The sequence below is a fragment of the Tachypleus tridentatus genome, chromosome 6 (genome assembly GCF_004210375.1).
Source record: "Tachypleus tridentatus isolate NWPU-2018 chromosome 6, ASM421037v1, whole genome shotgun sequence".
Lineage (NCBI taxonomy): Eukaryota > Metazoa > Arthropoda > Merostomata > Xiphosura > Limulidae > Tachypleus > Tachypleus tridentatus.
The window spans coordinates 72,970,035-72,988,535 of record NC_134830.1 but is presented as its reverse complement, the minus strand read 5'-3'; the positions used below and the strand labels follow the sequence as shown (position 1 = coordinate 72,988,535).

Here is an 18,501-nt window from a genome sequence, read left to right as displayed (position 1 = left end):
GCTGAGCCCGCGTGTGTTTTTTTACCGCTGAAATTATATAATGTCTTTGTAAAAGTAGTAGCGTCTGAAATTAAACGGTTTGTAATGTTCTAAATCTATAAACGTTCCTTGCCAAATATCTGTAGTTTCTCGATCATTAAGTGTTATTCACAGTTATAGCTTCCGAAGTTTATATTATGGCAACTGTAAGAAATCAACAATAAATATTGATTGTTTCTTAGGATGTCAGTTTGTAAGCGTTAAGCGAGGTTCTAGAAATTTTATTTGGCCCAACGACATTTGGCGATATGCTGTGTTTTCGTAAAACATGTAATGTCGATTCATGCACAAGAGAATCTTCTACTAATTTAGTGAATAGGCAGAAATTTCACAACTCACATTTAACACTATAAGCATCATGCATTTCTAAATATATATTTAACTGAAACAAACATCGATGTTACAATAAATATATAATGATAAATCAGTCACAAATATAAGATAATTGTTTTAAAATGTTTTTTAAGTGTCTTTAATTCTTCATTAAGACGAGCTTAATGTAGAGAAATTGCAGGAAAATAATCTTTAGAACAACTAACGGAACACTCTGAATACTGCAGTAACCTTTCGAATTTGATCTGTCTCATCGAAAACATCGATGCGTTACAGAAAACCAAGCAGAGAATTGGAATCAGCGTCCCAAGAGCTGTCTATCTTTCGTATAATTATATCTGATTACAATGACTTGTTGGCTAGTGTAACTGATGGTTCATACTTAATATATATATATACATAAGTAACTGACAAATATTCTTATATTCTTTATCGACGATTCACTCGCGTTGATCACTAACGAAATGTACTAATGACCGAAAAGTAAAGTAAGCAAAATACATATGTAACTTAAAGTTCGAATGATAAACTTGTCTGCAAGCAATGCCATCATTTTATATGTTTCAAACCACCGAAAGAGATGTAATTTTTACTTAAAAATGTATTTATGTTTCACAAAATCGGAGGAACAGAGACATTGTGTAAAATTGTCTTCAACAGAATCTTAACCATAGAGATGGCTCTGTTTTAAGACGCTGTCGCTAACTGGAAAAATAATAATAAAAAATTAAATTCATTGTGTATTGTTCTTTAACGTGATCAAAAATCATAAAATAATGCTTAAAATATATTGCATGTATAACACCAACTAGCAAGACTCTTAAGAACTTTACTTTCCTGGAGCTATTTAGCTCCCACTTTCTTTGGACTCTTTGCCTTAGGGAAAGGAAATAATTAAAATTCAGCAATTTTCTGTTGTCAGACGATGGGGATTTAGGGATTTAGTTTTCTAATGGTTTAACAAAATTATCAATTCAAACCGAATATTTGATAGGAAAATTATCGTAGCAAGAAAATTAAAAACCAAAAAAAATTACAAAGAGCTAAATATATACCAGAAAAAATATATATAAAAATGTAAATGTTAAAAATACGCTAAATAGCTCAGGATAAAATCAATAAGTTGAGCTCCGACGCATTAAGATGTTTCACGCTTATTACTTTTAGTTTAAATTGTCATATAATCGGTGCCTGACTTTGTCTGGTGGTTAGGGTGCTGGACTTACTATTTCTGCCGTAGGAGTTTTATAATGTAATGGTGAATCCCATTATTCGTTACTAAAAGAGTAGCCCAAGAGCTGGTGGTGAATGGAGCTGACTAGCTTCATTCCCACTAGTCTATCACTTCAAAATTAAGAGTAATTTTTCGTAAAGTTCAACAAATAAAAATCAAGTCACTTTACATTCTTTAGGCTTAAGAAGTACATTCTGTTGTGGTACCTTTCTTATTGAGTACTTTGTAGATTTAACGTTCCATTCATCTGGAATAACATCAATAAAGACAAACGTTGGGTTTCTCTTGTTGTATATTTATAAAATATACTACAAATTATGTTTTATATTCTATTCATTGATTTTTAAAAGGTTATTTAGGCATGTTATTATATAAATATAACACCAACGTTTTAATGTGTAAAAAAAGGTTTGTTTGGTCTGGTCTGAATTTTGAGCAAAGCTACATATGGGCTATCCGCGCTAACCGTCCTAATTTAACAGTGGAAGACTAAAGAGAAGGCAACTACTCATCACCACCTACCGCCAACGCTTGAGTTTGTCTTTTACCAATAAATAATGGGATTTACTGTTACATTATAACGCTCCCACTGCTGAGAGGAAAAACACGTTCGTTGATGGGAATTTAAACCCGCGACCCTCATATTCCGATTATAGCGCCTGAACCAACAGACCATCTCAGGTCTCGGTAATGAAAACACTTAAAAATATATATACGTAAGTATCTACTAAAGTTAAGTTACGAACCTCATTTTTATCGGTAAAAATTAAAATGTTTTATGTGATACAACAGAGAATTGAAGTTATTTTACTATGGTCAAACACTACACTCTCACAATTAATCTAGCGATTTAACAAATCGTAACATGGAGAAACTACTAAACCTAACTTATATTAGCACAAACAAACATCATTTAAGTGGCTAAAAAGCCATTGGTTAAGACTAGATACAATGTTTTATTGTTACCTGTAATACTAAGCAGAAAGTCGATAATCTTCTCTTTATTGTACCAAAACATTGTTCAGATAAAAATCATATTGGTTTGTAGCTTGAATAGGGATAGATAAACAATTTATTTGCATTAGTGTCGTTGTAAATAATGTCTTCAATTGTCATTAACAAAACAGTACTTGCTATCCATTAATGGACTTGTTCCATACATCCATATTGTGTTGAAAAGTTTATACAAACAAAATCGCAGAGACGATGAACAAGAGGGGATTTTATCCGCCACGCCTTTGTTGTTGTTTTTTCAGTCTCGTAACATCCGTTATCTCTATATCTTACATATATGTGTGTAATGTTAGTCGGCTCAATTCCACTTTGTTGCTGATGTCGAGAAAAGTATAAGACCTGAATGTACTCATCGATAATGTTATAGCAGAATTCTTAAGAGCCATATCACATACGTTTGAAAATAAAGCTGTTTTGATGCACTGTGACGCAAAAGAACAAAAGAAAATCCCTAAAATAGCGCTGTAGTTTATCGACTCAAGCACAGCAAGTGTTAGAAGGATCTGTGATGAGCTATGCAACGGAAAATATTTATATTGCCATACATATCTCATCGTTCATTCCTGTCTTTCTTTCTGCTAAAACGTACATTTTCTTATATCATAAATCATGACTTAAACCTACTTGGTTGACACTCCATCGACATCGAGATAGACATTATGTAAGTGTGATCTACACTTAATGGGGTTTTTTTTTGTTCCCGGTTCTGATTTTTATATTGATTCGTATCGTCTGTCTTGTATCGAACTATCAACACTAGTACTTCAATAACATTGTAAAATTATTCCACTCACTTTGTTTTTAAATTTAAATTTGCTTTTATTCAACGTTAATTTAATTTTTAAAAAAGTTTATTACAGTCTATCTTGCATTCTTTATGGTTTTTTTATAACTGTTGTATTTCAACTTATTTATTATTTTAATAAAATTGGGAATGTGATAAAGCATGGTTTCTCAACTCGCTTATTCTGGAATAGCATTAGTTAAAATACTGCACGTTTATCATAACAAAAGGGTCCCTCGCTGGCACAGCGGTAAGTCTACGGATTTACAACGTTAAAATCAGCGGTTCGATTCCCTTCGCTGAACTCAGCGGATAGCTTAATGTGGCTTTGCTATGAGAAAAAGCACAAATAACAAACGGATGGGACCACTTTTGATGAAGCTCACCCGAAAACACAAACCGAATCTTTAACTTCTCCCATATTATCGATCATTGATTATATTTCGCTCATGCTCTCCATTCTTCAAAAACGAAGTTTCGTCCATTCGACCCCGTTGATAAAATACATGGATGCAGCCAAAGGCCACAGGGTTGGGAATTGTACACGTGCTGTCTTTAGAGTAGATGAACGTTGCTCTTCTGTTTCTTCAAGTCTTAGTTTAAACATAAAATATCCATAATGACAGTAATATTTTGTTCAGTAAGCGTAGTGCTTTAATTAAAATATTATATGTTAATACGATCTATGTTAAAATCTTCATCATACAGTACTCGTTGATACACTTACCGACTGACCTGTCCAATTTCACCGGTTACGGTTACTTTATCAAGACTGTCGTTCAACCATATTGAAAATTACTGTAAGCTAATTTTTACTGCCTCAATTACTAGCATTCGTCCAACAGTCTTATAAAATAAGCATTTGTTTGCCACACACATATTTTGCGATTTACGAATTTCCTGGTATGTGAGATTCAGAAATCAGTATTGTTTCAGTTAAATCACGCGGTGACACCCAAATGAGTTCATTAACACTTGCAAAGCAAACTTGGTACAGACGATAAAGACATATAAATTTCTTCTTAGAATTCTATAAACGTCCTGCCAGTTCATGAAAAATAATGCTATTCAATCATGGTCATTGTGAGGAAATCTTACAGTCATTGAGGTTTCCTTCTTCAGCGTTAAGAAACAGTTCTCATGATATCAAACCAAAATCCATCTTATATGGGAGGTAGAATATTTGCAGTAAAAAATTCGTATTTGGCAAATACAAACACTGTATAAATTCCTCTTCAGTAACATTTTAACCAAGTTTGTGAAGTAGATCGTGTTAAATATTTGTTTATTTCAAATACTGTTTTCACGAGAAAATACTTTAGTATTCATAGGCAACAATAAAACAGTCATTAGATCAAAAATTTGTTAATTTCAGATACTGTTCTTATGACACAATACTTTATTACCCATAGGCAACAATAGAATAATCATTAGAACACCATTAAAAATGGTTTATACAGTAAGCAATTATTTTGATTGTTTATATCTAGATATATGATTTAAAAACGCATAGACAGATAAAACCAAAGCATGGACAAAAACTGCACGCCTTTCCTTTTTTAGAATAGCAGAATCTAATCATAAGTATAAGTTATGTAAACTGTTAACCAGGAAAACATTATTGTTTGTTTGTTTGTTTTTTGAATTTCGCACAAAGTTACACGAGGGCTATCTGCGCTAGCCGTCCCTAATTTAGCAGTGTAAGACTAGAGAGAAGGCAGCTAGTGATCACCATCCACTGCTAACTCTCAGGCTACTCTTTTACCAACGTATAGTAAAATGATCGAAATATTATAAAGCTTCTACAACTGAAAGGGCGAGCATGTTTGGCGCGACGGGGATGCGAACCCGCGACCCTCAGATTACGAGTCGCATGCCTTAACATGCTTGGCCATGCCGGGCCAGGAAAATATTAACGCTTAATCAAGGCAAATTAAGGATAAGCATAGCGTGAGAAACATCACCTAAAAACAAATAATTATGTATATTTCAATGATCGTTTAGAATTTTCAACTACCTTAATGTTATTTTTTTTAATATCTGAGAAAGTTTTTTCTGAGTGTGACTTTAAGGGTTAATCGGGAAAGTATAAATAAAATAAAACTGTAGAAAAACATGACTGCTGCTGTCATTATGCATATTTGATCGATTTTAATACATAAAGCTTAAAATTGTAACACCATATTGGTATAAAAGATACCGCGTCATTTTTAATTCTTGAGGTATAAAGTCGAAAAATAAAACTGTGACAAAGTGTTATTTAGTGTTGCTATCATTCCTATAATTACCTTAAATCATTATTGTTGCATTTTGTAATTTATTATTGTTACTGACCTCTCAACAAAACGAGCGCTTAAATTTCTGTCAAATTGGTAAGAATCATCTTTTTAAATTAGATATAAAAAATACTGAGAGACTCAACAAAACATTACTTTAAACTTAGATTGCTTTTTAACAAGTCAACATAATTATAGAAGTTTGTTTACGATAGAATTGTATTGAGATTTTATTTAATTTTATATAATTTGAATATTCGAGGACGAATTTTTGAAACATCTGATGCAATTGGGTTAGTGAAGGGTAACTCGTGAACTTTAGAGGAAGAAAAATCCAAAACATAAAAATAGAAGTCCAAAGTTTCACTAAACACAAATTTATTAAAAAGATCATATACGACTGCTGACTGCCTCGTTCTGTTCATCGATTTTTTAAGCTTCTTCAAAGATTAACTTTTAGTTCTGCAGCAACTTCAATAAAAGCAATTGCATACGGTAAATATAACGGAATAAATAGATAAACCTGCGTTTACGTAGATCAAATGTTTCGTTAGCTTAATAGTTACCATAGAGAAAGCTATATATTCACATTTAAAACTTGTTTGCGTTATCAGCTATTGGTTACTGGATCTTTTTTATCAAAGTAGTCGTTTTTATCATCTATATAAACAAGTTGTTTGTATGTATTCCTGAAAATATGATTGTAACAAAATGTCATTTGTTATCAATAAATTATACAATAAAAATCTAACAAGAACTAAACTTTGAGAAGCTCCAATTAACGGTATTAAAGTTTTATGAAAGGGAATTTAAAAGTTTTAAATGTAATTGTACGTAAAAACAATAAATGATAAGTTTACATTAATGTGCGCATTTGATTCTCTAATGCAGCAAATTACATAGCTATAACTCAGAGCTTCGTCTGACGTAGGCAAAGTGCATATAGTCAGTTGTACTTTAAAAAACAACAACTAAAGATTTTTAACATACGAAATTACTAGTTCCGAGCTAACGTAATTATTCTCTTAATGTTTAGTTGTTCTTCCTCAAGCATAGATATTAAAAACAAGCGTACTCTTTAAAAAGAAGTTAGATGTATTAATACATCCAGGTATTCAATATTCTAAACATATATATCACAGCAAATAACTGTTGTTGTTGATAACAAAATCTGCAAAGAAGATAGAAATAAAAATATCTCAAAATACATTCCTATAACTTGAAAGGAAACACTAAGCATTACAAGTTGCAACTCATGATAAGTAGTCTGAATAAACTTCTAGTTACCTGATAGGTTTCACTTTTATACGATTTCAGATTAAATTGCTAAGATAAGTTGTGAACGATTTCAAACTATATTATCAAAATTAAGTCAATGTATTCACTATAAAATGTTTTATGAATTAGGAACTTACCAAACTATTATTTATATTCAGCAATACGAAAGCTACAGCGGTTCATCAGAATCAGGTGCTAATATTTTAAAGTTGAAAATCTAAAGAAAATTACCACATATACCATGTTCTAGAATGTATGATACCAATGAAATGTGCCTACTGCATGTTTTAAATAGACTTTAAGGTGGAAATTCTCCATACAGTCAAGAGTTATGTGTAATTTAAACTGTGAAATCTAGGCAAAATCACTGAAGTAAATCTTAAGTTTTAGACTGAAAAACTATAATGTAATCACCTCAGATATGTTACTTTCAAATTTGGAGCACGTAAAATATATCTTATAATATCTATAACTTGGAAAACTTATCTTAATCATTGCAGTTAAGTTACGTGTTTGATGTTCAGAAACCTGTAGACAATCATCACATGTTAAACTAAGTTAGTATTTGAAGACTGCATATAATCACAAAACATTTATGTAAGAATGCTCTGGAGACTGTAAACAATAAAAAGTTAGCATAGTGTCTTTTAATACATCTACAAGATAGCTCCGTACAAGAATCATAACTACGTAATTGCGTTTAAAAATAAGAAACCTACAAAAAATTACTACAATAAAACTAAGTATACCATTCACTAGAAAATTCCTAATCACCACAATTGTTTCGTAACTTTGTTTCAAAATGGCGAAACTGAAGAAAGGTTTAATATTGAAATTCACTTAGAGTCACCGCAAAGAGGTTCACCATTAAAAATGAAACTGCACAAAACGTCTTTATTGGGAATTAAATGCGTTTGTAGTTAAGCACAAAGCTACACAATGGGCTGTCTGTGTTCTGTCCACAACAGGTATCGAAAACCAATTTCTAACAGTGTAAACCTGCAGACATACCGCTTTTCTACAGGGGAGGCAGGTTAAATTTCTTTGGAAATAACGTGCTAAAACGTGATATGAAATTACAGACATTAATAAATGATTAGTATTAATTAAAATATTATGTATGTATTTCAAAAAGTACTCTAGCGACTCGTAGAAAATATATATTTATCGTAAAGTGTGATTACTAAGAAAATAGCAGATAATTTGCAAAAACAAAATAACAACATAAATTTAAACATTTTACTAGGCAATGCTAGGACATCAAATGCTCATGATGATGAGGGAACGTGATAAAAACATAACAACTTTCACTATAAACTTCCCACTTCCTTTCCACACTACTGTTAACAATCTCTGCCGCAAATATCAAATTGTTTTTATTATTTTCTTGGACAGAATGCTGCCTTTATTTCATCTAAATTTACTGATTATTTCGAAATATCAACAACAATGAAATCGTACCGAGTCTTTCATCATCTTTTTCTGTATGTATGAAGGGTACGTTAAATTTCTAAAGTTTGGACATAAACGTAATTTTTTGGTTATTTTGTTTTTTTGAATTTCGCGCAAAGCTAAACAGGGATATCTGCGCTAGTCGTCCCTAATGTAGCAGTGTAAAATTAGAGGGAATGCAGCTAGTCATCACCACCCACCGCCATTTCTTGGGCTACTATTTTACCAACGAATAATGGAATTGATCGTAACATTATAACGCCCCCACAGCTAAAAGGTCAAGCATGTTTGGTGTGACGGGGATTCACACCCGTGACCCTCAGATTTCGAGTCAAACACGCTAACCACCTGACCATGCTGGGCCCTATAAGCATGAATTTGAAATGTAATTACTAAAAACTATGGTACTACAGCATTGATATTGCATTATTCAATACATAGCTGGATTAATGGTTAGTGCTTTCTGAAATTATAATTCATTAAAAATAATTATTTCTAAGTAGTAATCTCGTTGATGTATTGGCCACAATGTTTGTTAAAAAAATAATAAATAAAATGTGTGTTTCCCTAAAAGTACTTATATTAAAATAACTTTCCACATTGTTGCATTTGTTATTTTAAAACTAATTTGGCGAGCTACATAGTCAAATGGTTAGGTCGCTTGACTCCGATCTAAGGGGTGTGGGTTCGAATCTCAGTTGCACTATCCCACCACACAGGTTTGCTCTTTCAGACGTAGGGTCGTTATTATGTCTAAATCAATCCCATTATTCGTTAATAAAAGATTACCCAAGAATGTGTGGTGGCTGGTGATAAGTGCTTACATTTTCTCTAACTTTTCACTGCTAAATTAAGGATAGTTAGCGCAGATAATCCTCGTATAGCTTTGTACAAAATCCAAACAACAATTCGACGATCTAAGTACTTTGGGAATCATCTTGATATAATTGATCGATCTTTTGTTTTCAGAATTATTATAAGTCATTTTAAGGTAAATGCACGTGTATAGACGCGCAAAGACAAATAAACACTATGACGGATTCTATAGAATGAATAATGTCATCTGATCTTAAGTAAAAAAAATTTAATCTTGAAAATATTTTTCAGTAGCTTATGCTTTACATTATCATCTAGAACTTACAAACCGAACTAAAAATTAATTTACAATCGCAACTGTCTCAAATGCATTTACACAGAAAGACATACACATTGATAGACCAAGCAAGTACGGCCAGGAATGGCCAGCTAGTTAGGTGCTCGCGCCGTAATCTAAGGGTCGTGGGTTTGAATCCCCGTCACAACAAATATGCTTGCTCTTCCAGCCGTGAGGATGTTATAATGTGACGGCCAATTCCACTATTCGTTGATAAAAGAGTAGCTCAAGAGTTGACATTGGGTGGTGATTATTACCTGTCTTCCATCTAGTCTTACACTGCTAAACTAGAAACGGCTAACGCAGTTAGCCCTCATTTAGCTTTGCGCGAAATTCAAAAACAAACAAACAAAACCGAATTCCGTGCTAACTCAAAAGAAAGAGGTAATTCAATTTTAGGTGTTCAGTATTTTAAGTGTCGAGTACTTATCGTTTAACCATATAATAATGATGTATGTGCAGCCAAATTGGACAATAATACTTAGAAAAGTAATCTAAATTTAGACTTATAACTTGAGATCTAATCAAATTAACACATTTCGGAGAAGATAGCCTTTGATGTTGTACATGGAAGAGAAATAGTTCATAAAAAAAACATTTAAGATAGCATGGTCTACAAAACCAATGTTTGACTCCAAAGGGAAGAGGGTAAACACAATACATCTACTTCTTTGAACAGAGGACACAGAAGACGCAATTCACTCCACCCACTATTTTTGCAAATACTCCAATTTGTCAAACACCTACATGTAATTTTGTTTATTTTTAATTGTAGTTTATCAAGGTTTACAATTTGCTGTTTTATCTTCGTCTCAATTATCCTCAAACAATTCAACTACTATTTTCATTAGGATTCTAACTATATGCCAAATACCACCCCATACCAGAAACTTCAGATTCAAAAATCATTGCAATAAAGCTGGCATATCCAGGAATCCTTAACAAATGATCATAGCTGAATGTTCTAAAGTTTTGAGTAAAGACATGCGTAAAAATAAACGACTGCTTTCTTAAACATGTTAGGTCAAGAAATCGGGATTATACAAACCAACTCGACCACGTTCGTAAGAAATGTCAAATATAACCATAATGGACTTATATGTCTTTGATGTTTCCTTGAGCATAGTCTCGTAAACTAGCACCCACATTCAATGGGAAAACAGAAATAAAGTATCAAAGCCAGTTGTATAAGGTTAATCTCGTAGTTGTTTGCAGAAGCTTGTTACAAGTGAAACTGTAGTGTCTAGCAGTAGCACAGAATCATGACGATGAAACTGAGCACAACAGATGATGAAAGGAGAAAAGCAAATATCATCGTTGAACCTAGAACTTAAGATGTGATTAAATCTTAATAATATGTCTTAAAGTATCTAACATCACTCATATTGTAAGACTGTTTACTTTAAACTTACTTGTAAAATTTTAATTGAATACGAAGTATAACAAAAATACTGCTCTTTTTTGCTTGCACGTTGTCGCTCTAATAATCAGATAGGAAAACAAACAGACAGAAACCAACTACTTTTTTACTCAGTAGATAGCCCGATGTGGCTTTGCTACAATAAAATGCACACACACACTTTTTTTTTATTTTGTAAACAAAAGTTGGTTGAATTTGAATGACAGTGTTACCTAATTACAAACCGCTAACTGTGACCTTTATCGGAAAATCTAGTTATTTCAGAATGATAGAAGAAGGCACAAAAATTATTTCTAATAATCAATATATTTTCAGTGACTTTGACAAACCCAGGTATGTATGATATTTTACGCTCAACAGTTAGGAGATTTCACGATCTGGACGCGGCACGGCTCTGGATATTGAGCTTGTGAGTCATATGAAAACTCCACTATCAGCATTGGAAAAAAATGGACATTTAGATATAGATATCGCCCATTTTGTAACAAACAATCAAAGACAGAAGTAAAAACAACTACAATCTACGTGAAAAACTAAACTAATAAAACCACGAGTGCTATAATTTCTAACAAAATTAAGTAAGACATTGGGAAATAATATAAATCTGTGCTTTCTGACCAATATTTTTTTTTCTGGAGAAACTGCATATGTTACGATACTGTTTGTTTGACTTTGTGGAACTAATCATTTGTTTTTATCGAAACAAAATAGAGACTCCGAATCTAATTTTCCGAGACCTGATTCGCAGATGTACTTTTATCCAGTTTGAAGGATAAGGAAATAAAACTACAAACCTATTATAGTATATAAATTTGTTTTTTTTTACAACAGTAGAACTTAGTACGTCAACATCAATAAAATCTTCCTGAAATATATTTGGCTCATGATTTATGTGAACAGATATTCACTGCTTTATAACTCTTATTAGTATAATTCAAAATATTAGAATAGTTAAGTGTTGCTAAATACTATTCATTTTATAAAAAGTCTGGTAAATAAAGAAACAAATAAACGTGTTGCGTGTTTACATTAGATTCATGCATTTCTTGGACAGAAGCAACCTTAAAGTGAAAGGGAAAAGCTATAACTAAAACTGCTTATAAGAACTTTAAATTCTAACAGTATATTCCTTTATTAATAGTATAAATTTCCATAATAACGCTTCTACACCAAGGAACAAAAGTTATTTGGATATGTCCCTTTCTTAAAAAATTCTATATGATTTGGCATAATCATTAAGTGCCGTAGTACTTAGTAATATGGATTGTCATGAAACTAAAGTTGTGTTGAACGATCGATTTTTATTATCACTATTTTATTTTATCGTGTCTTTATAAAATGTTTAGGATAGATATATTATTTCATTCACGTACATGAGCTGTCAAAAAATATATATATGTATAAAGCTATAAATCAGCTATTCTAATTGAATATGAAGTTTAAAACATTTCCTGTGGAACATAATTACTTTCCGATATTTGCTAAAGAAAAAGATACCATGAGCAAAAACTTCATTTCCTATCCACACATTAGCTGTGTATCCTGTTATGTATTTTTATTAATTTTTTCACGTGTTCAACATTCAATTCAAATTTTGTTTCAGCTAGAGTATAAAATTTAGTGAGTAATTTTCGGTCAGAATAATTTTATTGTACTACCTACAGCGTATAAGCCAATAGTGCTGGCAGATACTAATATTTATATGTTTCAATTCGACGCATAAAACGTTTTACATTAAAAAAAATAGCTAAATAACCGCTAAGTTACAAATCTTTTATTAGACGACTTTTTGGGTGATTCTCAAATGAAATATATATTTATATTATTGCGAACTACTTATTTTGTTGCTTAATAACAGTTTATTTTCTTCCTCTTTCATTTCACCAGAATGTGAAAATCTTCCAAAGAACACCACAGGTGGTTTGAGCATCAACAAACAATTGGTTAATATTTGTGGTCGTAATAACGGAGAGCAGAATGTTTTTATACATGATACAGTAGATCGTCTCAGATACTTTTTAAGTAACAAAAAGTATGCATCTCTATCATTTATCTGGAAAACATCTGAAGGACCAAAACTAATAAGTCTTCTTTGCACGTTTCACCTAAAGAAAAACATCAAAGTTTCCTATCCAGTTACACAGTTATTACACAGATTTCGACGTGAAGTTCAAGAAGAAACAAAAGCTGTTATCAGTGGTCAAACTGTTGTGTTGACGTGTCCTTCTATCGATCAGAATGTGGAAAACATTATCTGGAGTAAAGGTAATAGAAATGTTATGAGATATTTAAACTATCTTTAAACCGCATAATAAACTGAAATAAATCATCTACAAAATGTTGTTTAACGTTTTAAAAACATTAATGCTATAATGTACAAAATAACCATGTATGAAAACGCTTATATGGTATGGTGATCCTTTTGAAAAAATAATTTTGATAATGTTAGCAAATTTTACTTTTATTAAATATTTTCTTCAGATTGTAGTCAAAACATTCACATTGTTTATTTGTTTTGACTTTTTGCTTGAATTATTCTCTCCTCTAATAGAATTTGGTTTGTTTTTGGAGACTCTCTTCTCCAAAATGTATCAGTTGTATCAAGTCTCAAGTTCAAGAGTATTTTAGTAACGTTGTACTATCTTGGAGTAGTACAAGTACTATTTATATTTCGTCATTGACCAAATATAAAAATATTTGACATACGACGGCTTTGGCAAAAAGAAATCGTTTTTATAACGATCAAATTTGTGTAAAAATTCGAAATAATTAATTTCTAGAAAAAACAAAATAACTTTTAAAAATTGAAAATAATTTATTTCTTAAACCTATGTAGTTTTAAACGCCTCTATTGTCAACACAAGTAAAGTGAAATTACCTTAAACCTCTTAGTTTATTTGAGCTACTTGTTTCCTCATATTTGATTTTTCATGGTTTGCTATTTCTTCAAATAATAATATCATTATTTAGTAATATTTAGAGAAAAGAACGTGATATATCAATATCCTGTTGTGTTGTTTTGTTAATCTGCACTTAGCAACAGATTAGATAAAGTATTGTTATTGTCTAGATTAGCTGCACATATATTTTTATATGCTTAAACAATGAATACTCAACAATGAACGCTTAAAACTGAATTACTTCTTTCCTTGGAGTTGGCTAGGTGTTTGGTCTGTCAATTTGTTTGTCTTTCCGTGAAAATGTACTTGAGACAGTTGCGATTGAAAGCTAATTTTATTTCGGACTGCAATTTCTAGATTATAATATAAAGCATAAGCTACCTAAAAATATTTTCAAGAGTAAGTTCTTCATACTTTAGACCAGAAGACATTATTTTTAAAATAATAATTTCCTACTCTGGCATTCAATGTATAGAACCAGCCATATTATTTATTTTCGTGTTTATATATTTGCTCTCTTCAAAATGGCTTATAATCGTTCTGGTAGGCCTGGCATAGCCAGAAGGTTAGGGCGCTCGATTCGTAACCTGAGAGTCGCGGGTTCAAATCTCTGTCCCACCAAATATGCATGCCTTTTCAGCCGTAGGGGCGTTGTAATGTTACGATCAATCCCACTATTCGTTGGTAAAGAGTACCCCAAGATTTGGAGGTGTTGCTTTGCGCGAAATTTTAAAAAAAATCAAACAAATAATAATCATTCTAAAAAAAAAAGACTGATAAGCTATATCAGAGGGATTCACGAAGCTCTTAGATAGTCCAATTGTGGCTTAAAAGGTGAGAATGCTAGGTGACAAAGGGATATAAACTCGCAAACTTGAGCTTGCGATTTGAGCACCTTAAACGCCTGGCCAAATAAAACATGGGTTGTCGCGTAGCTAAAATAGAACGTATTGATAAATTAAACAGAAAGTTGAGAGAAATGTATCGAATAAAATGACATTAATACTGCTTTTTTACTGTGTGTTTTCTTAAACAAATGCATTGGTTTAAAAAAGATGATTCAATACTTCTATGACTTTATTATTTAATTACACATATAAGTTTTCAATTTTAAGTAAAAAATTGACGAATTAAGTGTCACACATAAAACTAAAGCGTCACACAAACTCTTATTTAATCATAAGCATAATGAGGTGTGCATAATAAAAACAATTAAAATATTAATAAATATTTTCAAAAATAATTTGAAATACAGAAAATAAAATAATGAAACGAACATATTAATGAACTGTTTCAGCGACATTCTAAACTATTGTGTACATTATATAAATAGCATTTTTAATTTGTAAATCAGTACATAATGTGATAACCAAAACCCAATAAGACCAATGAGACATTTGGTATAACATTCTCGGATAATTTTAGTTTTGTCTTACTTTTAAATGGAACCTTAAAAAATTGGTTTATACTTGTAATTAATGGAAGATCCTTAAGTCTAATTTGTCCAAAAATGATGCTTCCATTATTTCGCGCCAAGGCCTAGTGACTACTGCTGGGATGGTTGAAATTATAAGGAAAAGGCACTCTATACTTTGAGGTATAGAAATATTTTCATCGTGAAGTTAATCTTGCTATTAAATTGTCATTAATTTTGAAGATGCTGACATTATTTTGCTGCTTGTAAAAGCACAAACGTTAACAAAATATTCTAACAATAGTAAGCACTACATTTAACTGATCTATATAAACCACATATATATGAATGTAGTAATGTTTGTTTAGTTGTTATGCAGAAAGATACACAAAGAGCTAGCTGTGCTTTGCCCACCACTGGTATCAAAATCCGGTTTCCAGCAGTATAAATCCGCATACATACTGCTGTACCACTTAGAAGTGACTGTAATAATAACTTGAAGCAATTTTCAGAAAAGTCTACACTCTGTTAATAACTGCTTACATTTGATCGTAAGAATAATCCAATTACTATTTAATTATGTTATTTTTCAGATGATCTCAAGCTACCTATAAATCCTAGACAGAGAATATTACGGAATGGAAGCCTAACCATAAAAGAAGTAACACAAAATGCAGATGGGGGAAGATACAGCTGCAGTTATCTTGATGATAAACTCAGATCAAGAAAAAATATCATTAACCTCAGAATTATAGGTAAATAATTACATATATTCAATACATATGCTATTATTGTATGAATGATATTACTTACCTTCAGTTATATAGTTATCTAATCAGAAATACCTTACGTGTAAAAATGGTATGTCCAAAAAAGGAATGAGAGTGCAATTTGAAGGAATGAAATCAAAACTGTTTACCCAAGTGGAAACATGCCTATACTTAATGCATTGGTAAGAATTTTTACAACAAATACCCATTCATTAGTTAGTCAAGCCATGATCCTTGTTCAACTTAGTGCATGGTGGTGGGTAAAACAAAATGCGCAGCCGCGCCAACTAATGAATTAATATTTTCTGTAAAATTCTTATCAATGTCATAAATGAAGTGACCAGTTTTGATTTCATTCCTTTAAATCCTTTCTTTTCCTTTTAGTTGTTGTTGTTTTGAAGTAAACACAAAGCTACACAATGAGCTATCTGTGCTCTGCTCATACGGGTATTGAAACCCGGTTTTTAGCGTTGTAAGTCCGCAGACATACCGCTGAGCCACTGGGGTTCTCCTTTTAGTTTTGTCTACACCTTCATTTGACACCTAAGGTGTTTTTTGCTAGATGTCATGACTTTTTAACAATACATAAAGCCCAGCAAGTTAGAAAATAACACTTGATTGTAACCATTATTAGCTTATGATTACAATGCTATTATTCAAAACATATTGATACTTTAGTGAACCAACCAGATTTTTAAAGATATACGGTAATAGTTTTTCTTGTCTAAAATAGTGTTAATATTTCCTTTATAATAACGTCTTGGAATTTAAATTAACAGTATATTGTCATCACAAACGTACACTCGCTACACATGACGCTAAACATTCTCTAATTTGAAAAATTCATAAAAATTTACTAAATTTGTGCTTAAATTTGGCAATGAATAATGATTAATAATCGTTCACTTGTATGGTTATTTTGTAAACTTTAACTAGTAACTGATAATTTAGTTTGCTTGGCCTAATTGAAACTTGTAAATCTGCAAGTGCTTTCATCATAGAGATTTACTGCTGTAAATCAGTCACCCTTTATCCAAATGGCGAAATGCTAAAAAAAAGTTCACACTTACTTTTAATTGAAGCTGTGTTAAAAACTTCAGACCTATAACTCACGTAACCTTTTGCGTAGATGTGGGTAAAAAGTTTCGTAAAATTTCAACAAATTCCATTAGAACGAAATTGACACTTAATTATAGGTTGCAAAGATTTATCGTTGAACTAAATTTGAAAAAACTAATCCAAAAACATAACTATGATTATCTATTTCTGGTATGAAGAAAGAACAGAAAGAAACTGAAACAAAATGAATATGTTATAAAAATTATGTCTCAGGTATTTCATAATCAGATATTTTTAACTTGAATGACAAAGTACTAAAAACGATCCACTATTACTCTTGGGCTAAGTAATGAGCTCACCTGATATTTTAAATTTTAAGAATAGCTCTTCAGCAATCATAGTTTTCTTTGACAAAAGTTATTATTGTAACGGATTTACTATTATTTATTTATTTTAATATCAATGTTTGTTTTAGGTAAATATATATTTAGAAATGAGCGCTTATAGTCTTAAATGTGTATTACGAAATTCTCGCCTATTTTCTAAATTTGTAAAATATTCTCGATTGTAAGAACCAATAATGTACAATGTGTGTATGTAAACATGCTAGTGATTGCTGGTATTGCTGTCAACTAAACTTTCAATAACATCGCCTTAAGTTTATAAATCGTTGCGCTAAAAGACAATTTGTATACTAATATATTTATAGTATGCTATAAGTCTCAGAAACTATAAATGTGACAAAGGATTATCAATCGCAAAACTACAGATATTTGACCAAGAACATTTACAGTTTTCAAACATTATAAATCAAATAACTTCAGAGAATGAAGTTCTGACGTTAGTATTTCTACGAAAACATTAGTTATCTTCTTCGATAAAAGATCAAATTCAAAACGGTGTGAGACCATCCAAGAATAGAGAGCTAACTACGAGCTACTCATAAAGTAAACAATACGAATATCAATTCAAACTCATTCACTCATCTATAAAACACTCGGTTCCAAACCAGATAGAAATTCAGTATATTTCTTTGTAAGTTTGGAAAACTTTTATTTATAAATTATTATTTATAATAACCATTATTATAAATTGTATTATTGTTTGTATATTAAAGTAGATTTGTATTAAGAAAGAAAATTGCATGTATCAACCTTGTTGGCAAATATAATCTTCAAAAAAAGAAACGCAAAAGGCAAAATATGAGACAAATTGTTAACAAGTTTATTTCGGGTAGTTCTGTATGACATGTGTGAAACTTTGCACATTCACTGCTGAACATCCAAAGTCTGCAAAGGCAAAGTCCACGCTCACTAGGTGAAGTTTAACGTCATTCAACGTCAATAACGAGTATGCCCCCCGTGAGCATCAATAA

The 18,501-nt window shown here is 31.4% G+C and overlaps 1 protein-coding gene across 4 annotated transcripts in view; it reads left to right on the top strand.

The window, feature by feature from the left end:
• The window catches only part of LOC143252796 (cell adhesion molecule Dscam1-like), a 114,879-nt gene that overhangs the window by 10,639 nt on the left and 85,739 nt on the right, over positions 1-18,501 (top strand). For all 4 annotated transcript variants that reach the window (XM_076505511.1, XM_076505509.1, XM_076505510.1 and 1 more), the window contains exons 2-3: positions 12,871-13,248; positions 15,891-16,052. In XM_076505511.1, the coding sequence (XP_076361626.1) occupies positions 12,871-13,248; positions 15,891-16,052 (540 nt within the window). The remainder of the gene's footprint in view (positions 1-12,870; positions 13,249-15,890; positions 16,053-18,501) is intronic.